At 36.4% G+C, this 25,643-nt stretch overlaps 1 protein-coding gene and 1 non-coding gene across 2 annotated transcripts; one reads left to right on the top strand and one right to left on the bottom strand.

Annotated features, from left to right (window-relative positions):
* Positions 1 to 22,798: 22,798 nt before the first annotated feature.
* LOC145164466 (uncharacterized) lies at positions 22,799 to 24,067 on the bottom strand. The gene has a single exon (XM_079083179.1). The coding sequence runs from the start codon at positions 24,065 to 24,067 to the stop codon at positions 22,799 to 22,801; it is 1,269 nt and encodes a 422-aa protein (XP_078939305.1).
* An 886-nt stretch (positions 24,068 to 24,953) lies between these two features.
* On the top strand, positions 24,954 to 25,060 carry LOC145167990 (small nucleolar RNA R71). The gene has a single exon (XR_013741586.1). It is a non-coding gene; the product is annotated as a small nucleolar RNA R71 (small nucleolar RNA).
* The last annotated feature ends 583 nt before the right edge of the window (positions 25,061 to 25,643 follow it).

Genomic DNA, 25,643 nt, shown 5'->3' with positions numbered 1-25,643 from the left:
TTAATTCTATGGCAAAGCAGTAGATTAATTGTTATTGGTTACCGACTAAAGTGATTAGATTCACATTCTCTATTACCAATCCTTAGAAAATCAATTAATTTAAGCAGTGATCAAGTATTTAAGCTAATTAATTCCCTAGTTCAATTATTCGGATTAAATAAGACTTGTAATTGGTTAATCAAATTACTAATTCAATTAGCCTCTTGTTGTTGGTTTATCAACAAGCTCACACATTAATTTACCCATTCTCTAATTAATCCTAGTTTCATATTCACTAGTCCTAGGCACATAACAAAGTGTTCACATAAATCATATGATGTAAACAATTAAGAGATGTTCATGCAGCCTAATTGCCTTCCTATTAACAGAGAATAGTTATGGTTAATGCATAAGGATCTTTAACAAGCTTAATTTAACAAAATCACCAATTAACAATTAATCAAACCATAAAATTAATCCATAAGAGTAAAATTGTCTTCCCTAAACATAAACTAGTAAATTTAGCTCATGATTACAGTAGTCAAAAAGCTAAAAACGAAAGTAATCAACTCAAACATTGTTCAATTCAAAGATAAAGTGGAAAATTAAACCTAAGTTGCCTTGAATCTCTTAAGAATGAGAGATTAGGGTTCTTCTCACGTTCTCCGGGTCTCCAAGGGTTTCCTTAGTCGCAAAGTATCTTCCAGAAAATCCAGAAAAGTCCTCCAATCGGATTTATTGTGTCTATTTATAGATAACTCAAAACAGGGGCTACTCGTCGAGTAGACAACCGACTCGCCGAGTACCCTTGGTGAATCCGTGTACGGTAAGGACTTTACGTGTTGCTTCGCGAATCTTCGTGGAAACTCGTCGAGTAGACGATTGGACTCGCCGAGTAGCTTCAGGTTTGTACTCCTTTCTTCATTCTGCAGCTTCTAATTGCATCTCCTTCCTCCTTTTTGCTCCCGAGCATGACTTCTGGACTGAAAATACAATTTAAACATTATTAAGTACCTTTTGTCCATAATATGCAAATAATTAGCTAATAATTGATAAAAATCTATACTAAATATATGGCTAAATATGCAAATATCAAAATACCCCACACTTGACTTTTGCTTGCCCCCAAGCAAAACTGAATTTTTGCACACTAGAATCACATGAGTCAATCCCAATCAAACCCAACCATTATGCCAAGACCGCAACACATGAATTTGTGTCTAAATTTTTCCTAAACGACCCCCCTCATCCTAAGTACTTACAATCCTCATAAACACTCGCCCACTTCTTTTGAACAATGCTCATTTTATGCATCCCTCCGAATCCATCCTCAGAAAACCTCCTAGCCTCAAGGTGTTTTTGGTTGAGTAACCCAAGCATACATTATAAAAAAATAACAATTTTCGATACCACTATGGAGCTTTTTGGAATTCTTCACATTGTTGATAATTTGAACTTTGATTTCTTTGAATTCTTCAAATTTGCCACCTTTTTTATTTTCTTTGATTTTTGGGTATCTTCAACTTTTTTTTTTTTTGAAATTTCTTCAGAATTTTTGATTTTTGATCTTCATACTTTGTAGTCCAGAAATTCTTCAAACTTTTCTTGTAATTCACTCTTTTTTTTTACATGTAACTCACTTTTTATCACTCAAAACCTACATGCTAAACTTATTGCATCCCTCAAACTAAGCGAGGTTATGTTTTTGTCCCATGAATTCACTAGAACAAAGGGGGGCCACAAATGCACTATAACGTATATAGGCTCAACTAAACATTTGGGTCTTCATGCAATCATCAAACATAACACTTAGCATGATTCCTAATTGCTTTTACCAAAATATCTAAATTAGCCCTAGTATTTTAATGCAAAAAAATTTTAAAATAAGCATAATTTAGGATTCTAAATTTACTAATATAACCAACCCCCTACCCCACACTTAATTCATGCAATGTCCCCATTGCATGTTATGCATGAAAAGAAAAATGCAAAAATAAAGAGGGAATTGGAACAAACTCCCCTGGGATAGCAGTGGCGAGGTTGATATCTCTTCTCTTCAGCTCCATCTTCAATTGACTTTAAACATGGGAACAGCTCATCCATGTTTTGGGTGTCATGTCTCGTGTGGAAAAACATCTAAATAGCTCCAATTATTAAGGAAAAAGCTCTTAGAAATCTCCAAAAGTAAAAACTGCAGCGAATGTGCCCAAAATCCGAATCATGAGAGTAGAATCTTGAGTGACTCGTCGAGTATAACGGGAACTCGGCGAGTAAATTGACTCCAAGCAGAAAATCGTGATATTGTAGATGGACTCGTCGAGTCCAATATGTGCACTCGGCGAGTAGAGCGCTGAGTGGAAAAAAATAATGTTCTGCCTTCTTCCTTTGCTAATCTGCTGGACTATGATAATTCAGCGACTCTTATTCGATTTCTTTAGTAAATGACACATTTTGTCACCCTTATTCCTAACGGACTCGATCCTACACTTGAATTTTCATACTCTCATCTAGACCCGATCCTCACTCTAGCCTTGACCAATGAGACTCTATTGCATCCTAATCTTCAATCCTGAAAAGAAACAAGGCAACCGCAGTAAAAGAAAACAAGCACACTCCTAATTAAGTCTTAATACATAAAAGTTCAAAACACATAACCAACAAAATAAAATAACATCCAAATTAAAAACATAAACTTTCAATCTTCTTCAATATCCTCTCCTCCAGCTCCATTCCCACTCGCTTGATTGTTCCTCCTCTGCACACGCTCCTCCCAACTCATCACATACCTCGGCGCAATATTCATTTGTTCAAAGAGATAAACAAATGACTCGTTGTGATAATTCATACTTCTACCAAGGTCATCTTGGTACCTTCTTTCCTCAACGTGGTACCAATCCATAGGCAACTCATCATCCGCCGGAATGACCGGTGGGTCTTCTCGGACTTGCCCCCTCCTTTGCCTCACCCTTCTTCCCGGCTCCTCCGGTACTAACACCTCGTCCGCATTGGGTATGCCAATGTGCCCCCCACCATAGTCGTCAATGATCTTCGCCCTCCTATATAAGGTGGTGCTAAAAGGAGGGGATGGAACCATTGTCAACATCCGAGCTTCCCTTTTTTCAAAAATCCCATATGTTCTTGCAAGCTTTGTGACAAACTGTTGGGTTTTGAGCATTCTAACAATCCTATGGTGTACATGCAACCCTATAAACCTTAGATCTATGTTTTCTCTATTATACATGCAAATATTAACTATTCCAAGGTTTCATCCTAACTAGCATATTATGAAGCACCTATACTACAAAGTTCTAGTTAGATGACATACCTTTTGATGTAGCTTGATGTCTTCAAGCTTTAAGAGCTTAGCCCCAATAGTGTGGAAGCCTCAAATGGAATCACAAATCACCAAAACACCTTGGAAGAACTTGAGAGAATATATATGCACACTAAAATCGGCCCACTCTTATTTTCACACACTTGTGCCAATTTTGTGAGCCAAGGACCCCTTTATATATTATGGAGGATTAGGGTTACATCCATGTAAACCCTAATACCCATGACCTTTCATTTACATAGGATCCATGGGTTAAAAGCTCCATGGACCATCCATGAAAGCTTAGCCCAACCTAAATGAACTTGGCCCATTCCATATATATAAGAGTCCATATTTAATTAGTTCTTTTTGATCACTTAATTAATTCTAAATTAATTCTTGATCAATACTAATTAAATAATATGATTCCATATTAATATATTAGAACTTATAATATATTAATATAAATCATAAATATACTATTCTCAAAAGACTATCCATATAAATTGTGCCGGTGAAGTGCAACCCAAATGAACCATGGCGGGTCGGGTCAAGTACATACCAAATATAGTTATGGACTTAGACATTAATCCAACAGTCTCCCACTTGGATAAGTCTAAAACTATTATTAAGTATGACTTCAAAACCTAACTGGCAATCGTAGCTCTTAAAGCCGCTGTCGAACTCTGACCTTGTCAATGACTTGTCCATTAGATAAGGGATCATATATTCCTCCATTCTAGATATCATATGGACTGAGACATGGATTATAATCATTCTCTCTGTCCATTTGTTGTTTCCCAATTTTCGATTTATGATGACTGACTGATTGAACAAATCAAATCAGTCCTGGCTTGGCCAAGCACTCACATGTGTCATCGCTAAATCATCGAGGGGCCCACAGATATCGCTTTTATCCCGAAGGTAAAAGGAATGGATAAACTTCGACTCATATGGCTTGTTCTACTACTTGTTGAATAATACACAAAGGCACGTTTTACAACATCGAGTTACCAAATGCGTTTTCGTGCAATCAATGTATAACCAACTCATAGCAACAACTCATATCTCTAGGTTTGAAGAATATAAGATATTATCGTCTCATGATCACTCGTGATAAAATCCATGAAGTGATTCAAATGAGTGCGGGTTGAATCCAATACTCAGAACTTGTGAGCACTCATGAGTGTTGTAGCACCACTTTGTCCACCAACTTGGACCTCTACAAACCAACCCATGACAGTCTTGATTCATATCTACTTCCAACATATGACCGACTGTGGATGGTTTGAATAACTTAATCATTCAGGAAGAGCGACTTAGTTATTCTGGAAGTCAAAACATGCAAAGTGAAACACAAGAATAAATGAATCAAATATGGTATCAAACCCTATGAATATAAATAAACACTTTTATTTATCACCATACTGATTACTCATTATTCATTGTTTCGGTTTTATCAACTTTATACTTGAATTAAAAATACTAGTTGTCCCATGCTCCAAGCATGTACACTATGTTTTTCTTAAACAATAGCTTTGCCATACACCAAGTATGCACTCTATGTTTGTGTATGATCCTTACTTTGTGAAATAAACCAATTGAACATAATTTCAATGATTCTAATTTCACACTCCCAAATCCTTATCGAAAAATGTGAGAATTTCAAATTCCTATCATTTATCGAAATCTGTTTAGATTTTAAACTTATATGCACTGACCCTCCTGTAATGAATATGTACAAAGTCACAAAGACTTGTCAACAGTCATTATAAGGTATTCCAATGGAGATCAACTCCATGGAAACTAAGTCTCATATTCAAACTACATTGCTTTGGACATGCTTCTTGCATTAAGTTTTCTAATCTTACACAGATAACTTCCACCTATGGAGACAACTCCATATTCTCATTTTGACTATCACTTCTAAATAAGAGATGCCTCTTTTCAGAATATGTCAATATGGTCCTTCCAAAATTAGCACTATACTTCCAACTGTCCCTGAGCAACCAATCTTTGGTAAACCTCAGATTGTCCTCGACAATTGCTTAATCATTTTAGTCATATCCAATTCTAGACCTTTTTCCTTCTTAATGCCTCTGGGCATTTGGAAAAATTTAGAAATGACAAATATTATAGCACATGCAATCGATCCTGTACCCAAAGCAAATGGTACACGATTCATGATGTCTCACATAAAGACATGATTCTAGACCAGTTTTTTGCTACAATATTTTTATTTGCCATGTTTTCAAAATTTGACTATGAAGAGGGATGTCGTAATCATAATCGAATTTTGAGAACGCAATATATAGAATTTCCTTAAGTTGAACCAATCCAACATGAAATTCATATATATATTCTTGACTAAAGATGATTAAGGTCTCAATCTAAGCCTTTAGAACTGAAATGAAGTATATCCTCTCCCTTAATTATAGCCAAACAACTTTTTCAATCCCTGCAACCTCACGAATTGAAACTTTTGTTTTCTATAATTAACATTGCTAACTTGCAACACTAACAATAATTATCATGCTCCCACGAATATGATGATTATTAGCATAACACTTATGCTCCCACTAGCTTTGACATGTACTCAGAAATCAACTGGACTTCTAGAAATCAATACTTTATTGACTTTCTTACCAAAGTTCAGATTTCTGATACGAGATGCTTTGATAAAACTTTATCAAAATCATACACCTTTCCTTAGATAGCATGCATGTGTGTCTAAACAATTTCAGAACTATGAAAAGGGATGCCGTAATCATAGTCTCAATTGTTTAGACCTTTTGCCATCTGCTTCAAATCAACTTGGTGGAAGTGTTTCCTCACCATCATTTTCATGAATCGGAGAGAAACCTTATGACCCTTAGATTTTATGGTGTATGTGTTCTTATCCATGTGAATCGTCAAAACCATAGTCACAAGACAAGGATAATGACAAATCCAAACTCATATGGACTGAACTTATGCAATCTTAACTTCTTGCCACCTGGCAGTACAGGGCCTGCCATTGCTTCCAAGTTGTTATGCAACCAATTGAGAACTTTCAGAACTCCTATGCGAACCCAACTTTAACTGGAATGGGCACAGAATATGTCAACACGATAGGTTATAAATCTCAAGTCGTGTGCTAGTGAAGAACCTCAAGTTTTATTCTTGATTAGTTCTTGAAATTCTTTTTAGGATCTTTAAGACTCCCACTATCCTCTTGACATATAAGACTATCTTGCCAAATATTCAAGAGATAATGCGGATTCTTTATCAAGACAAACACTTCACACAATTGGTCTTAGTTGGTCTTTGTCTTATCCAAAACATCACAACTTACCAATTTCAAATGTACAAGAGGACACTTTTACTCTTACATTTGACAAGTGTTTTAAACCTTTCTTTAAGATATGTCACTCAAGTTACAATCTTGGAGTATGACTCTAAGAATTGTTTTGGAACGAAGTATGACTCATCTTCCTGATCTAACCATTTCAACAATTCATGACTCCTCTTCTTAGTCATAAGAATGCACTAAGATGACCTTTAAAGGACTAATTGTGATATGATTTCTAAATCATTAAGATGATCACAAACATGATACTAAAGTACTCTCCCATCTTTTCAGATTGGAGAAACTTTTATCTTTCTGCCTAATTTGATTCTTCCCATTCGTTATGCCATACATTGAGACTTTTCCAATGTTTCAGAATTACACTTAAACTTGTAAGTATAACCATATTTACTAAACTTTAGTAAATCAAATAGTCTTAACGAGCTTTGTGGTGGGCATGACCAGTGCACAAGAATGTGTACTCGATCCCTTTAGTCCTTCACTTGACTCACACATCCATGTGAACAAGTAATTAGTCTTGATTTTCCAATGCTTGAAAGTTCTCATTCATCATACTATTCAACTTGCATGATTCCAAGTTTCGGTCCAATTGAAACTTGGGTGATGAGGAACTTTCCTGATTTGGTAAATTTAGACACTACCACAAATGAAAGAATCAAATCCATTTTCCAATATTGCTGTCAGTGGAATCATATAAGCAACAATTTTCCACAAATACCATTGTAAGGATACTTCAAATAAATAAAATTAAACAATTTTCTTTTATTTTAAAACTTTGCGGAAAAACTTATCCTTACAATCCACATGGAAAATTGTTGTTATCTATTCCTTAGCAATATATCATAACTTCTTAAGCAACTGCTCAAAATTCTGATGCGATCAAAATCCACCTTCGCGATCGGAATCAGCATATACTTCCTTTAAGATTTCTCTCTATTCTTTGATTCTTAAAACATCAACATGTGACCCAGTCACATCAAGTAATGAGGATCTCAAAATAGAACTTAACAGAGTTAGATAATGGGCTCTACCTGATGTAGAGTCAAACTTATTGACTTTAACATCCTTAGGTAAATTTGGCAGCTTTGCAATCAACGCCCCTTCCTTTGGCAAAATAAACATATGGACCCTTTGGTAATGGGACTATCTCAGACTTAGCCTTTCTCTTTACCATTTGGTCAACCGGGTTGACTATCGCCAATCCCTTTCCATTGGGAAGAGAATGCTTTTTCTGGATTTCCAGTGTCACCATTGTCACTGTCCATAAAGTTTTTGGGAAGTTGATCTTCTAATCAAATTTGCTTTACTATCGTTCCAAATCATTGCTGATTCAGCAACACCAAGCAAATAGATATGATCATTAAGGTTCATGTGATAGTCTGTTTCATAGTAGTCCCAAAGGAACTCACTATGTGACTTAGAAAGTGATTGAACATCCAACTTTCTCAAGACTTTGACACCCAACTCTCCCGGCTTGTCAATATGTGACTTCATCTCTAAGATGTGATCACACATAGACCTTGCTTGCCATTAGGGCTTGAGTGAACTTGAACTTGTGGGTTAGGGAGAATAATTGGAGGAGGTGGAGGAAGAGAAGTATGACTTCCATGAGCCAAACTCGGGAAGTCATATTCATTAGGAAAGCTTGGTTTGGGAAGATCATTGTTGTCTAAACCAGACATCAACAATGGGAGAAATTCACGTAAAGTTGATTTAAGTCCTTAATATAAGACCCAATATGATATATTAAGGCTAGGACCCAACAAACTATTTTATAACTTGGAAGAGGGATGCCGTAATCCAAGCTATAAAATATTTGAAGGTAGGTGAATGACGATTCACCAATTTCCACCAAGACAAACGAAATGTATTATTAGGTTTTAATTGGTTTTGAAACTCCTAGATTCTTTTGAGATTCATTGAACTTTTCAATGGCATGTTTCAATCTCGAGTGTGCCCTTCAGGTTTTGTGACTGGGATGCCGAGGATCACAAAACAAGGTGTGAAGTAACCATGCAAATATACTTGGTACCCTTAATATTTACCCCTCAATCGATGTGCCGGTTAACCACACACGCTCCAACGATACTATCATAAACATTAAGTTACCCTTTGCCTACCTTGTTAAGTCCAGGTTAGTGTGCCGGTTAACCACACACGCTCCACTAACAGCTTAAACAAAGTGTAAAGTGTAATTTCATGGATTAGCATCTTATTCACATTTTCCTAAGTAACTAAGATTGAGAATTTATAAAAAGTTTAGTTACTTAGTATTTATCATTAATACTTTTAATAAAGGGAGAATTATAGTCCTTGTCCTACCTGTTCGGCTAACGACCCTCCACCAATCAAGGAAGCGGTGGGTGAGAGTGGACACCCATTAAACTGCCATTTTATAGGCAGTAACCTTATACCCCCCTTATAGACCGGCTTCGTGAATGAGGCCTACTAATGGTAAGACGACTTGCTCTTATACATATAATATATGAAACTTTTAATATTATAATAGTATAAGGGTGTATTTTAGACATTTAAAATACTTGGTGGTTTAATCTATTAATTAAACTATACTCTTAATTTAATTAAATTTAAACCATGTCATTATGGAATTATTAATTCTCTTTTAATTAAACACTTTAATTATCTATTAATAAAGTCCATAAGAGTTAATTGAATTATTCAATAAAACATCATAATTCCAATTATTAAATTCAAAATTAAAACCATTTAATTAATTGTTTAAGTTATGAACCCAAGAGTTTTAGAATTCAATTCTTTTTTTTTTTATCATAAAAAAACTTTTTCCAAATTCCAAAACTTGAGGGCAAGTTTTGTAACTCTTGAAAACTTTTGGATTCCATAACTTATGGATTTAAATACTTGTTTTATGATGAAACTTTTCATGTTCCATAACTTAAGAACAAGTTATGGAATTCTTTAAAACATTAAGACCAAGTTTTGTAACTCCATAAAAAACTTTGAATCATTTTTTTTTAAAAATCTTTTCATATCCATAACTTATGGAGGTTTCAAAAAACTCTTCAGATCAAACTTTTAAAACTAATAAAATAATCATATCATTTTATCTTTTACTAAATTTGAAATAATTCAACTCATATAGCAAATGATTCAAATTTTACAAATAATTAGTTTTTCATAAAAACAAGTAATTATCTTAAAATTTGACAAACGTTATGTTTTTTTTTTCTTTTTTTTCCAACTTTGAAAATAAAACATTTGCATCAATATAACAGAAAACAACCCATGGCTCTGATACCACTGTTGGGTTTTGAGCATTCTAACACTCCTATGGTGTACATGTTGGATAAGGTGTCTAAGTCCATAACTTATTTGGTATATACTTGACCCGACCCGGCATGGTCCATTTGGGTTGCACTTCACCCAAACTGTTTATGGATAATTTTATGAGAATTGTATACTTACGATTTATTAATATATTATAAGTTATAATATATTAATATAAAGGCATGTTATTTAATTAGTTTTAATCTTGAATTAATTATGAATTAATTTAGTGATTAAAAGGAAGACTAATTAAATCATGGGCTATTATATTTATATGGTGTGGGCTAATACTCATTTGTTAATGGGCTAAGCTTATATGGAAGTCCATGGATGATCCATGGAGCTTTTAACCCATGGATCCTTGGAAAGGAAAAGACATGGGTTATTAGGGTTTCACCCTAACCATGCACACTTTATAAACAAGCTCATGTTGCATGAAATAACACGCTAGTGTGTGTGTAATAGTGGTGGCCGATTTCTAAGTGTTAGTATACTCTCTCATACATTTTCCAAGTTTGTGGTGATTTGTGATTTCCATTTGAGGCATTCACATTATTGGTGCTTGGCTCTCAAACTCCAAGGAATCAACAATCAACAAAAGGTATGTAATTCATCTAGTCATTTTATGTTTAAAAGTACCCCATGCCATGCTAGATAGGTTATAAACCTTGGAAAATAATATTTTGCATGTACCTTAGACAAACATAGATCCAAGGTTTATTAGGGTTGCAAGTACACTTAGGAATTGTTAGAATGCTCAAAACCCAACAGTGGTATCAGAGCCTAGGCTTGTTTGTTTGATACTTGATGCAAAATAGTGACAAAAAGTCGATTTTTTGCTGTCTGACTGATGAACTCGCCGAGTCCATGGGGGGACTCGCCGAGTTCATGTGTAAACTCATCCTACTCGCCGAGTAGGTTCGTGCACTCGGCGAGTAGGAGCCTCAGAATGCAGATTTTCGACTTTTGCTGCTGGAAATGGACTAGAAACATTACCCTAAACTGTTTTGGTGTTTTAAAACTTGTTTTAGTTGGTGTAATGGTTGTTCTAATCCATTTACAATAGCTTATATCAAAATTTCATGCTTTGTATGTGTTCATATAATTCTTGAAACTTTGATGATCATGTTCATGTTCTTATGAATTTAGAAGATGATAGGAATTATTTGCTGAATTGTTTAGGATTAATTCTTGATCATTTATGTGTTTTAATGGAATCCATAATTTGTCCTCAAGTTATGGATTTCCAAAGGTCACTTCTTTTAAACACACATTTAAAACACATAAGTTACATAAAATGAAGAGTCTTCATTTTTATGAACCTTTAATTCATAAGTTATGAAATGAAAAGTTTTGGATAGTTACAAAACTTGCCCTCAAGTTTTGGAATTTGTAAAGTTTCACACACTTTAATAAACTTTAATTCCAAACCCTTAGAGTTTTAAAAGTTAACATTCAACCCTTATACTATTTATAACATTAATGGTTAATTATATATATATATGTATAAGATCAAGTCGTTTTACCGTTAGTAGGCCTCATTCATGAAGCCGGTCTATAAGGGGGGTATAAGGTTGTTGCCTATAAAATGGCAACTTAATGGGTATCCATTCTCACCCACCGCTTCCTTGATCGGTGGAGGGTCATTAGCCGAACGGGTAGGACAATGACTTTAAATTCTCATTAAAAGTATAATGAATATTATAAAGTAACTAAACCTTTTATAAATTCCCAATCTTAGTTACTTTAGGAAAATGTGAATATGGTGCTAACCCATGAAATTCACACTTTGTACCTTACCAAGTCGTTGGTGGAGCGTGTGTGGTTAACCGGCACACTAACTTGGACTAGTAAGGATCACGAAGGGTGACTTAATGTTTATCATAGATCGGTGGAGCGTGTGTGGTTAACCGACACATCGATTAGGTGATAATATTAAGGGTAGCAAGTGAGTTTGCATGGTTATTCACACCTTGTTTTGTGATCCTCGGCATCCCAGTCACAAAACTTGAAGGGCACAATCGAGATTGAAACATGCCATTGAAAAGTTCAACGAATCTCAAAAGATCTAGGAGTTTCAAATCCAATTAAAACCTAATAAATTATTTCGTTTTTCATGGTGGAAATTGGTGAATCGTCATTCACCTACCTTCAAATATTTTATAGCTTGGATTACGGCATCCCTCTTCCAAGTTATAAAATATTGTGTTGGGTCCTAGCCTTAATATTTCATATTGGGTGTTATATTAAGGACTTGAATCAACTAACTTGATTTTCTCCCATTGTAGATGTCTGGTTCAGACAACTATGATCTTCCCAAATCGCTTGAAACAAGCTTTCCTCCTGAAGATGATGTCCCTCAACATCATGCTTCACTCCCCCCACCTCCTCCATTTATTCTCCCTGACCCACAAGCCCGAAGACTTAAAAGGTTCAAGATCACTCAAGCTCTACTAGAAATGAAACATAAAGATGGAAGACCTGTGTGCACTCATGTCTTAGGAATGAAGTCACACATAGACAGGTTGAGAATGTTGGGTGCTGTTATTTCAAGGAAGTTTGCTGTTGACTGGGTTCTTCAGTCACTTCCTGAGTCATATAGTGAGTTTATTAAAGACTACCATATGACAGATCCCGACATAACCCTAATAGATCTTTCTTATTTGCTTGTTGCTGCTGAATCATCAATGATTTGGCGCAATGGTCAAGCAAATATTGATGGAAAATCTATTTCTCAAACTTCTATGGACATGGACAATGGTAACATTGGAAGTCTAGAAAAGCTTTCTCGTCCCAATGGAAGGGGATCGGCCTTGGTCAACCCGATTGACTAAAAGGTAAAGGGAAAGGCTAAGTCTGTGATTGTCTCGTGTACCATTCCCAAAGAGTCTATATGTTTTTATTGTCATGAGAAGGGACATTGGAAGCGAAGCTGCCCTGAATACCTGAAATATTTGAAAGCAAGTAGAGACAAAATGTTTGACTCGGCTTCAGGTAAGTCCACTATCTAACTTTGTTAAAGTTCCTAATTGTTGATTCTTATTACATGATGTGACTAGGTTGCATCTTGATGTTTAGCAAGATCGAGCAAAAGGAAGGTTAAAAGAAGAGTGTGTTGAATCTGATCACGAAGATGGATTTCTATCGCATGGTTCGAGGATCGGATTTTTGAGCCACTACTTAAAAGTTATGATAGATTGCTAAGAAATATGTAATAGCATAGTTTTCATTTAAAGTTGCATTGTAAGGAATATTTTTCGGCATTTTAATAAAGAAAGAAAAGTTTTGTTTAGTGTATTTTATATTATATCCCCTTACAATGGCATTTATGGAAAATTGATGTTTGTATGTTTCTAGCAATATTGGAAATATGAGTTTGATTCTCTCATATGTGGTAGTGTCTGAATTTACCAAATGAGGAAAGGTTCTCATCACCCAAGCTTCAGTTAGACAGAAACTTGGAATCATACAAGTTGTATTGTATGATGAATGAGAATTTTCATCTTTGTAAAATTGAGACTAATTCATTGATCACATGCATATGTGAGTCAATTGAAGGACTAAGGAATTAGGCACACTGGGTGTGTGCTGATCAAGGTCCACCACAAAGATCAATTCGTCATGATTTACTAAAGATTAGTAAATATGGTTATACTTATAAGGTTAAGTATAATTCTGTAACATTGGAAAAGTTTCAATGTATGGCAGAACGGATGAGAAGAATCAAATTTGGCAGAAAGATAAAAGTTTCTCAAATCTGAAAAGATGGGAGAGTACTTTAGTATCATGTATTTATGATCATCTTAATGATTATGAAACCATATCACAAATTCATACTCTAAGGACATCTTAGTGCATTGTTATAACTAAGATGAGGGGTCATGAATTGTTGGAATGGTTAAAATCAAAAAGATGGATCATACATGTTTTTATGATCATCTTAATGATTATGAAACCATATCACAAATTCATACTCTAAGGACATCTTAGTGCATTGTTATGACTAAGATGAGGGGTCATGAATTGTTGGAATGGTTAAAATCAAGAAGATGGATCATACTTCGTTCCAAAACAACTCTTAGAGTCATAATCCAAGATTGTAACATTGAGTGACATAAAGTAAGGTTTAAAACACTTATCAAATGTAGTGTAAAATGTTTTCTACTCCTGTACATTTGAAATTGGTAAGTTGTGATGTCTTGGATAAGACAAAGACCAACTAAGACCAATTGTGTGAAGTGTTTATCTTAATAAGAATCTGCACTATCCCTTGAATATTTGTTTGGTCAAGGAATGGTTCTTCACTAGGGAAACTTATATGTCAAGAGGACAGTGGGAGTCTTAAAGATCCTGAAAGGATTTCAAGATTTAATCAAGAGTAAAACCTAAGTTTTATCACTAGCACACGACTTAAGGTTTGAAACCTATTAAGTTGACATAATTCTTGTTTCTGTGTCTGTTCCTATTAAGTTGTCTATGCATATGAGTTCTGTTAGTTCTAAACTGTGTGCATAACAGCTTGGAAGCATTGGTGGGCCTTGTGCTACCAGATGACAAGAAATTAAGATTGAACAAGTTCAATCCATGTAAGGCTCAATTTGTTACTAACCTTGTCTTGTGATTATGGTTTTGACAAATTCACATGGATAGAAACTCATACACTATAAAATCTAAGTGTCATAAGGTTTCTCTCCGATTCATGAAAATGATGGTGAGGAAATGCTTTCACTAAGAAGATTTTAAGTAGATAGCAATTGTGATGTTTGCATTCTCAAAGACGTTAGTGGAGCGTGTGTGGTTAACCGGCACACTAATATGGACTTGTGAGAAATGGCAAAAGTCTAAACAATTAAGACTATGATTACGGCATCCCTTTTCATAGTTCTGGAAATTGTTTAGACACACATGTGAGCTATCTAAAAAAGGGTGTACGAATCTAAATTTCAGAAGTCCACCTGATTTCTGGAAATATGTCAGAGCTAGTGGGAGCATAAGTGTTATGCTGATAATCATCATGTTAGTGGGATCATGATTATTATGCTTAGTGTTGCAAGTTAGCAATGTTAATTATAGAAAAACAAAAGTTTCAATTCGTAATGTTGTAGGGGTTGAAAAAGTTGTTTTGCTATAATTAAGGGAGAGGAAATTATACTTCATTTCAATTCTAAAAGCTTAGATTGAGTTTTTTAATCATCTTTAGTCAAGGATATATATATATATATATGTATTTTATGTTGGAATGGTTCAACTTAAAGAAATTCTATATATATTGCGTTTTCAATTCAAAAAAAAAAAATTCGATTATGATTACAGCATCCCTCTCCATAGTTAAATTTTGAAAACATGGCAAATAAAAAATATTGTAGCAAAAGACTGGTCTGGTATCATGTCTTTATGAGAAACATCATGAATCGTGTCCCATATGCTTCGGATATAGGATCGATTGCATGTGCTATAATATTCATCCTTTCTAAATTTTCCACATGCTTAGGGCATTAAGAAGGGAAAAGTCTAGAACGGGATATGACTAAAGTGATTAAGAAATTGTCAAGGACAGTCTGAGGCTCACCAAAGATTGGTTGCTCAGGGACAGTTGGAAGTATAGTGTTAAATTTTGGAAGGACCATATGGATATATTCTGAAAAGAGGTAGCTCTTGTTCAGATATGATAATCAAAATAGGAATATGGAAATTTTCCATATTGGGAGTTGGATATTAAGAATCTATGAGAAAGTTAGAAAGTTTTATGCAAGAAGGATGTTCAAAGCAATGTACTTTGAATATGAGAGTTCGTTTCCATAGAGTTGATCTCCTTTGGAATCCTCTGTAATGACTGATGACAAGGTTTTGGTGACCTTGTGCATAATCATTACGAGAGGATCAGTGCATATAAGTTTAAAATCTAACAGTTTTTTTTGGTAAATGGTAGGAATTAGGAATTCTTACATTTACAATAAGGATTTGGGATTGTGAAATGAGCATCATTGGAATCATGTTCAATTGATCTATTTCACAAAGTAAAGATCATAGACAAACATAGTGTGCATACTTGGAGTATGGCATAACTATTGTTTAGAAAAACAAAGTGTACATGCTAGGAGCATGGGACGACTGTTGTTTTTGTTCAAGTATTAAGTTGATTATTTGAAACATTATATAATGAATAATGTGTAATCAATATGGTGATAAATAAAAGGTGGTTTTATTTATATTCAAAAGGGTTCTGAGACCATATTGGATTCGATTATTATTGTGTTTCACTTTGCATGTTTTGACTTCCAGAATAGCTAGGTTATTCTTTCCGAATGACTAAGTTATTTAAACACTCCACAGTCGTTCATATGTTGGAAGTAGGTATGAATTAAGACTGTCATGAATCGAGTTTGTAGATGACTAAATGTGTTTAGACATAGCAATGGTTGCTACAACATTCATAAGTACTCATAAGTTATGAGTATTGGAATTAACCCACGCTCACTTGTATCACTTCATGGAATTTATCTCGAGTGATCGTGAGACGGTAATATCATATAAGTCTTCAAACCTAGAGATATGAGTTGTTACCTATGAGTTGGTTGTGCATTGATTGCACGTAAACGCATCAGTAACTTGATGTTATAAAACGTGCCTTTGTGTATAATTCAACAAGTAGTAGAAACAAGTATACGAGTTGAAGTTTATCTGTTCCTTCTAGTCCTTGGAGGATTAGAAGCGATATCTGGGCCCCTCGATGATTTTGTTTTGACCTATGTATCGGGCCCGGTCAGAACCTAATTGATGTGTTCAATTTAGTTCTTTGTCAAACAAATCGGAAATCGGGAAACAAACTGCAGGACAATAAGTACGACGTTGTTCCATGTATTTGTCCGGCTGATATCATGAGAACAGAGGATTATATGATCACTTATCTAAAATGGCGCTTCATAGTTCAACAGAGTTTTCAAGAGCTACGATTGCTGGTTGGTTCCTGAAGTAACATACGCAAATACAGTTATTAGACTTATCCAAGTGGGAGACTGTTGGATAAGGTGTCTAAGTCCATAACTTATTTGGTATATACTTGACCCGACCCGCCATGGTCCATTTGGGTTGCACTTCACCCAAACTGTTTATGGATAATTTTATGAGAATTGTATACTTACGATTTATTAATATATTATAAGTTATAATATATTAATATAAAGTTATGTTATTTAATTAGTTTTAATCTTGAATTAATTATGAATTAATTTAGTGATTAAAAGGAAGACTAATTAAATCATGGGCTATTATATTTATATGGTGTGGGCTAATACTCATTTGTTAATGGGCTAAGCTTATATGGAAGTCCATGGATGATCCATGGAGCTTTTAACCCATGGATCCTTGGAAAGGAAAAGACATGGGTTATTAGGGTTTCACCCTAACCATGCACACTATATAAACAAGCTCATGTTACATGAAATAACACGCTAGTGTGTGTGTAATAGTGGTGGCCGATTTCTAAGTGTTAGTATACTCTCTCATACATTTTCCAAGTTTGTGGTGATTTGTGATTTCCATTTGAGGCATTCACATTATTGGTGCTTGGCTCTCAAACTCCAAGGAATCAACAATCAACAAAAGGTATGTAATTCAACTAGTCCTTTTATGTTTAAAAGTACCCCATGCCATGCTAGATAGGTTATAAACCTTGGAAAATAATATTTTGCATGTACCTTAGACAAACATAGATCCAAGGTTTATTAGGGTTGCATGTACACTTAGGAAGTGTTAGAATGCTCAAAACCCAACAGTACATGCAACCCTATAAACATTAGATCTATGTTTTCTCTATTATACATGCAAATATTAACTATTCCAAGGTTTCATCCTAACTAGCATATTATGAAGCACCTATACTACAAAGTTCTAGTTAGATGACATACCTTTTGATGTAGCTTGATGTCTTCAAGCTTTAAGAGCTTAGCCCCAATAGTGTAGAAGCCTCAAATGGAATCACAAATCACCAAAACACCTTGGAAGAACTTGAGAGAATATATATGCACACTAAAATCGGCCCACTCTTATTTTCACACACTTGTGCCAATTTTGTGAGCCAAGGACCCCTTTATATATTATGGAGGATTAGGGTTACATCCATGTAAACCCTAATACCCATGACCTTTCATTTACATAGGATCCATGGGTTAAAAGCTCCATGGACCATCCATGAAAGCTTAGCCCAACCTAAATGAACTTGGCCCATTCCATATATATAAGAGTCCATATTTAATTAGTTCTTTTTGATAACTTAATTAATTCTAAATTAATTCTTGATCAATACTAATTAAATAATATGATTCCATATTAATATATTAGAAATTATAATATATTAATATAAATCATAAATATACTATTCTCAAAAGACTATCCATATAAATTGTGCCGGTGAAGTGCAACCCAAATGGACCATGCAGGGTCGGGTCAAGTACATACCAAATATAGTTATGGACTTAGACATTAATCCAACACTAACATGCCCCCATTGATCTTTGAGGTGATCCGCTCTTTGACTGCCCCTTCTGCTAAATATTTCGCCAAGCAATATGGCAAGTTCCAGAAAACATCGGGAGTTATAATACTCCACATATAAAAAATCTCAAGGGTGGGAACTTTATCATCATCCTTCCTCATGTTGATGGTGCTAGCAATGAGACGGTGGATAAGACGATGGATGGGTGAACAGATAAAGCCTTATTGGGCGGAAGATGGAATATAGACCCGGTTGGCGATAGTATTCCACCAAGTCGATGCTACCACCCCCTCGGGCAAATCTTTGTGACATTGTTCTAGGAAGGTTTCAAAATCTTCGGACATAATCACAGCTTGATCATATATCCCCATCCTCCAAGCAAGCTCTGCAATGCTACATTGATGCAACTCCCCTCCAAGACAGAAAGTAATAGTATTTGGATTGTAATATTCACTACCACATCGGAAGGAAATAGTAGCAAAGAATTCCCAGCACAGCTCATGATAAACGGGTTCTTGAATTTTGAAGAGTCGGCTCCAGCCATCGCATACTATATTCATCCCCTCATTGTTGAAGGACTTGACCAAATAAGGGTTCAACTCTTCCTCCAAACTAGTTTGACCAATCCACTACCAGTCAATTGCATTTGGAACATATATTTCCTTGCGTTTCAATGCTTCCAGTTTGGTTTTTGCACGAGCCAATGAAGATTTTGAGGTAATGATTGGAAATTTTAACCAAGAAAGATCCCCATAGCCACCTCCCTTCGAACTCTGCCCTCTTCTAGACATTCTGCCAGCAAAACACAACCAAACATACCAAAAACAAAACACAGAAAGATTAAAAACATAAAAATTCCTGGCTTCTGCAACATGGACTCGCCGAGTCCACGAACCGACTCGGAGAGTAGGATGAACTTTGCGAGTCCAGCTCTGTTATATGAAATTAACCGGCCAAATTTGAAAATTTCTTCATGGGTTTGCTTCGGTATGATCCAGGAGCATAACTATGTAAGAAATTTTGTCTAAAACGTCCTAATTTAACAAGAACTCAAAACCCTAAAATCCAAGTTTAGTCAAAATTGGGATTTTGCAGAAATTAAGGGTCTAACCTCACCAAAGATTTAAACTTTTAACAGATTAAGAGTAGAAAATGATTACCTTGTGGTTGGATTTGGAAGAAAATGCAAGAAATCAAGATGAAAACCTTGAGAGAACTCGCTCGTCGTGTATGGGTGGCAGCTGTGAAATGTTGAAATGTTTCTCAATTAGGGTTAAAAACCCCTTTTACTGAATGTGTAAAAAAAATAATTTTTTTTTCTGGTAAATACTTGGACTCGCCGAGTAGGTGTACCTACTCGCCGAGTAGTTTTGCGATTCCGCGTTTAATCGGGATTTCTCAAATGGACTCGCCGAGCAGGTTTAGGGACTCGACGAGTCTTTTATTCAGGAAGCTAAGAACATCGATTTTTTTTTTAAATTTTACGCCACACCCCACACTTGAGCATTGCTGGCCCTCAAGCAATCATTAGAAACTCAGAAGAAGAATGATAAAAGCAGATCCTAAGAAAAACTTAAAATAAAAATGAAAAATAAAGGAAAAAGAAAGCAAACTCTAAACTCGGGTTGCCTCCTGGAAGCGCTTCTTTTTAAGGAGTCATTAGCTGGACTCCTTCCCGCTTACGTTTCTGTAATCCCTTCCAGCAGCAGCCATTCTTCAAGTTCTTCATTTCTCGGAATTCCTTCTTCATATGTTTTCACCCTATGACCATTGACTTTGAAAGGAGTTCCATCTCTTGATATTAGCTCAATAGCTCCATGTGGAAAAATTTCCTTCACTATAAATGGACCATCCCATCGTGTCTTTAGCTTGCCCGGAAAAAGTTTGAGCCTTGAATTAAAAAGTAACACCTTTTGTCCTTCGTGAAAGTCCTTATTACCCTTGAGTCTTTTGTCATGCCAATTCTTGGTCTTTTCTTTGTAAATCAAGGAACTAGTGTATGCCTCATTCCTTAGTTCTTCAAGGGCATTCATTTGCATCAATCAATTGTTTCTAAGTTCAGCCAAATCAAAATTGCACATCTTTAAAGCCCAAAATGCTTTATGCTCAATCTCAATTGGCAAGTGGCAACTTTTCCCATAAACCAACCTATACGGTGTAGTACCAATAGGTGTTTTGAAAGCTGTTCTAAACGCCCAAAGTTCATCATCAAGCTTATCCGACCACTCTTTTTTATTACTTCCAACCGATCTTTCTAATATTCTCTTCAACGCCCTATTTGTAACTTCAGTTTGCCCACTCGTTTGAGGATGATAGGATGTTGAAAATCTATGGTGGACACCATATTTTTGCAACACCTTAGCTAATTGATCATTGGCGAAGTGGGTGCCTCGATCACTAATTAGAGCCCTTGGAACTCCAAATCTTGAAAATAATTTCTTGAGAAAACGTACCACTACTCGAGCATCATTCGTGGGTAATGCTTGTGCCTCCGCCCATTTGGATACATAATCGATTGCTACCAAAATGTATTTATTTCCTGTTGACATTGGGAAAGGTCCCATGAAGTCAATTCCCCAAACATCAAATATTTCACAAACTTGAATGCTATTTTGGGGCATCTCATTTCGTGATGATATGTTTCCCGATCTTTGGCATGAATTGCATTCTTTGACAAATTTTGTATCATCTTTAAAGATAGTAGGCCAATAAAAACCCGAATCCAAAACCTTCTTGGCCGTATATTGCGCTCCATGATGTCCTCCGGTGGGCCCGCTATGACAATGCTTCAAGATCTCCCGACTTTCTTTCCCGGATACACATCTTCTTATCATACCATCAGCACAGCTACGAAAGAGGTATGGCTCATCCCAAAAGTAATACTTAATTTCTGAAAAGAACTTCTTCTTTTGTTGGCGGGTCAAGTCTTTTGGGATGTATTCACTAGCTAAATAGTTAGCTATATCTGCAAACCATGGAATCTCTCCTGCTATAACCAATAAATATTCTTCGGGAAATTCATCTCCAATCTTGTTTTCTTCTAACTTTTCCAAGTGCGAGTTTTCCAATCTCGATAGATGATCGGCAGCCACGTTTTCCATCCCCTTCTTATCTCATATTTCAATGTCAAATTCTTGTAGCAGCAATACCCAACGAATCAACCTTGGCTTAGCATCTTGTTTAGCAAAAGGATACTTAAGGGCAGAATGGTCGGTGAAAACTATGGTTTTTGATAAAACCAAATATGAGCGAAATTTATCAAATGCAAAAACCACTGCTAGTAGCTCCTTTTCTGTAGTAGTGTAGTTCTCTTGTGTTGGGTTCAGGGTCTTACTTGCATAATAGATTGGTTGAAAATGCTTGTCAATTCTTTGTCCCAAAACAGCTCCCACTGCAAAGTCACTAGCATCACACATTAGCTCAAAAGGAAGACTCCAATTTGGAGCTACCATAATAGGTGAAGTAGTCAACTTTTCCTTCAACAAATTAAATGCTTCAAGACATTCTTTAGAAAAGTTAAATGGGGCGTCCTTCAAAAGAAGTTGAGTCAAGGGTCTTGTGATCTTCGAAAAGTCTTTCATAAAGCGCCTATAAAACCCCGCATGGCCTAAAAAGCTTCTTACCCCCTTGACATTTGTTGGAGGTGGCAATTTGGCTATAGTGTCCACATTTGCTCTATCCACCTCTATCCCCATCCTCGAGACCTTGTGTCCTAGCACAATTCCTTCCTTCACCATAAAATGACACTTCTCCTAATTAAGGACAAGGTTGGTCTTCTCACATCTTGCTAACATTAGATCCAAGTTGGACAAACAATCTTCAAAAGAGGACCCGAAAACCTAAAAGTGATCCATGAAAACCTCCATAAACCTCTCGATCATATCGTGGAAAAGTGATCCATGAAAACCTCCACCATAAAAGTAGTCGGTGCATTGCATAACCCAAAAGGCATGCGTCTATATGCAAATGTTCCACTCGGGCATGTAAAAGTAGTCTTCTCTTGATCTTGTGGGTCGATTGGAATTTGAAAATATCCCGAGAAACCATCGAGAAAGCAATAATATAGATGCCCAGACAGCCTCTCGAGCATTTGATCAATAAATGGCAATGGAAAATGATCCTTGCATGTTGCATCATTTAGTTTCCTATAGTCGATGCAAACACGCCACCAGGTCACCGTTCTTGTTGGAATTAATTCGTTATTTTCATTTGCTACCACCGTCATTCCTCCTTTTTTCGGTACCACCTACACCGGACTCACCCACGGGCTATCGGAAATTGAGTAAATAATCCCGGCATCTAATAGTTTTACCACCTCCTTTTTCACAACTTCTTGCATGTTCGGGTTTAGTATTCTTTAACGTTGAACTACAGGTTTAGCCCCATCTTCTAAGTTAATTTTATGAGAGCAATAAGCTGGACTAATTCCCTTGATGTCGGTTATCTTCCATGCTATAGCACATTGCCTCTTTTTTAGTACCCCCACAAGACTTTCTTTCTCATGTTTGGTCAAATCAGAAGCTATAATTACAGGTTTTTGTTGACCCTCTTCAAGAAATGCATACTCCAAGTGACCTGGTAGTGCTTTCAACTCAGTTTTCGTGTTCTGGATGTTGCATACGTCGAGTTCAGTAAGGGGAGTCGTCGAGTCCTGGGCAAATTTTGCGTCTGATCGGGATTCTTTGGATGGACTCGTCGAGTAGGTCGAGTGTACTCGGTGAGTAGACTGTTCATTACTTTTGATCAGCTCATTATAATCAGCTTCCTCAAGTAGTCTCTCTAATTCCAGCAGGTCGCTTTCAGCATCGAATTCTTCATCAAATGTCATGGTGGACTTGTTTGGTTCTTCATTATTGCATTCCTCCATTAATTCTTCCAACATATCAATCGAAAATGTTGTGTCATCACTACTCCTTGCGTGCTTCATGGCTTGATCAACCCCAAAAGTGACTGATTCATCCCCCACCCGTAGAGTAAGTTTGGAATCTCGCATGTCAACTATAGTGCTTGCGGTGTTAAGGAAAGGTCTTCCAAGAATGATCGGGACTTGAGGATCCGCTTCCATGTCTAAAACTATAAAGTCCGCGGGAAACACAAACTTGTCAACCTTCACCAATAAATCTTCGTATATTCCCCTTGGGAATGTAACCGTTTTATTTGCTAGGTGAATTGCCATTCGAATTGGCCTCGACTCCAGGAGATCTAATTTCTTGAAAAATGAGTATGACATGAAATTTACACTTGCCCCTGAATCAGCCAATGCATAGATGGTAGCTAAATTTCCGAATTGACAAGGCAAGGTTAAGCTTCCCGGATCACCCTTCTTCTTTGGTAGTTTGTTCAACATGGCAGCTGAACAATTCTCATTTAGAACCACTTTCTTCACTTCTTCCATCTTCTTTCTATTAGTTAGAAGCTCCTTGAGAAATTTGGCGTATTTTCGCATTTGTGCAACCGCTTCTATGAATGGTATATTAATTTGAAGAGCCTTTATGTGTTCTAGAAATTTCTGGTAGTCTTCTACATTCTTTTCTTGTCTTGCTCGGGCTGGATATGGCAGTGGAGGCTGATATGGCTTAACAGGAGACTTAATTTTCTGATTAGATGTCGGACTCGTCGAGTCCATATCCTGGACTCGGTGAGTAGTGTCTGGGTTCAGTTGGGTCTGATTTTGGTTCTGCCCTTCTACCTCCTCCTTTTGTACCAGCTTCAGATATTCGTTCTGAATAGGGGCCAGAGGAGTAATTATCTTTCCACTCCTAGTTGTCACAATATTTATATGTGCGCCTTGTGGATTGTTTTCGGTATTACTAGGAAGTTCTCCCGGTGCTCTTTAATTTATTTGTTGGGCAAGTTGCCCCAGCTGCTTCTCAATGTTGTGAATAGATGCTTGCTGATTCCTTAATATTGTTCTTGTATCTTGTATTGCAGCATCGTGGTCATTGTGTCTTTTCTCGGATGCAACTACGAATTTAGTGAGCATTTCTTCTAAATTTGGTTTCTTTTCTTGTACCGGCTCCTCCTTTTGGTAAAAACCCCTTGCCTTTTGCCTAAACTTCTCCTCCTTCACTTTCTTGTACTCATCATAAGGAAGCAATTCTTTCTTAGGTTTTCGCCAATCGTCATCAAATCTATCACCACTAGAATAGCATACTTGCACTTTCTTATTCCCGTTCTCGTCCAAATGACAATCTCTAGTTAGATAAGGCCCATTGCAATTCTCACATCCTACCCGAATAGCATGGATTGTTTGATCCATTTTATCCATCCTCCTATCCACGGTTTTCAACATTGCCATAACTGCCGACAAATCTTCTGAAGGTGCATAAGCTGATCCCCTTGTCACATCATTCCTTGGATTGTGGTATTCTCTAGAATGCTTAGAGAATTCCTCAATTAGTTGCTTTATCATCGGGGGTGCCTTCTTTGTGAGCGGTCCTTGCGAGTCAAGTAATTGCCTTGTTGTCACATTTACTCTATCATAAAAAATGGAAACTTCTTGTTGACTATTAAGATCATGATGTGGGCAATTCCTTATTAAGCTTTTGTACCTCTCCCACGCCTCATAAAGTAATTCTCCGGCTTGTTGCTCAAAATTAGCTATAACTTTCTTCAACTTGGCTATCTTTGATGGTGGGCAAAATTGATCAATAAACTCTTTTTTCATTCTAGCCCATGTGGTGATGGATCCTGGAGGGAGTGATTTTAGCCAATCTTTTGTAGCGCCTTTAAACGTGACCGGTAACATGCGAAGCAGAACGGTGTCGCGGGCTACATTAGTAAAGTTGAAGTAATCGGCTATATCATTGACCTCTTCTAGGTACTTGTACGCATCTTCGTGATCTTTTCCATAGAACAGAATTTCTTTAAGTTGGGCGAGTATGTGGCCTTTAAGTTCGAAGTTGGCATTTTCTGGAATCGCGGGTTGCACGAGTCTCGGACCGGTGTCTTCACGCATCCTCTTCTTCCACTCGCCCATGGTAACTTCATCGATGTTAGCCATGGTGTCGCCGAATTCGCCTTCTAGATCGCTACCTTCTTCCTTTTCGCTTTCTTCCCTTTCAGATTCTTACACGATGTCTTCCTTGATTGGGTCTTCGTTTGCCAAGGAAAAGGTTCTGGATGCTCCTGATTTACTGCTCTTTTTCTTGCTGAAAACAGATTTGAGATTCTTCAAAGGTGAGTTCTTTGAAGAAGCGGAT

The sequence above is a fragment of the Lactuca virosa genome, chromosome 3 (assembly GCF_052849685.1).
Source record: "Lactuca virosa cultivar CGN04683 chromosome 3, Lactuca_virosa_CGN04683_v6, whole genome shotgun sequence".
NCBI lineage: Eukaryota > Viridiplantae > Streptophyta > Magnoliopsida > Asterales > Asteraceae > Lactuca > Lactuca virosa.
This window is presented reverse-complemented; position numbering and strand designations above follow the sequence as displayed.

What these genes read in the sequence shown, in the direction of transcription:
- LOC145164466 (XM_079083179.1), bottom strand. Translation starts at nt 24,067, where the DNA reads ATGGACTCGACGAGTCCGACATCTAATCAGAAAATTAAGTCTCCTGTT.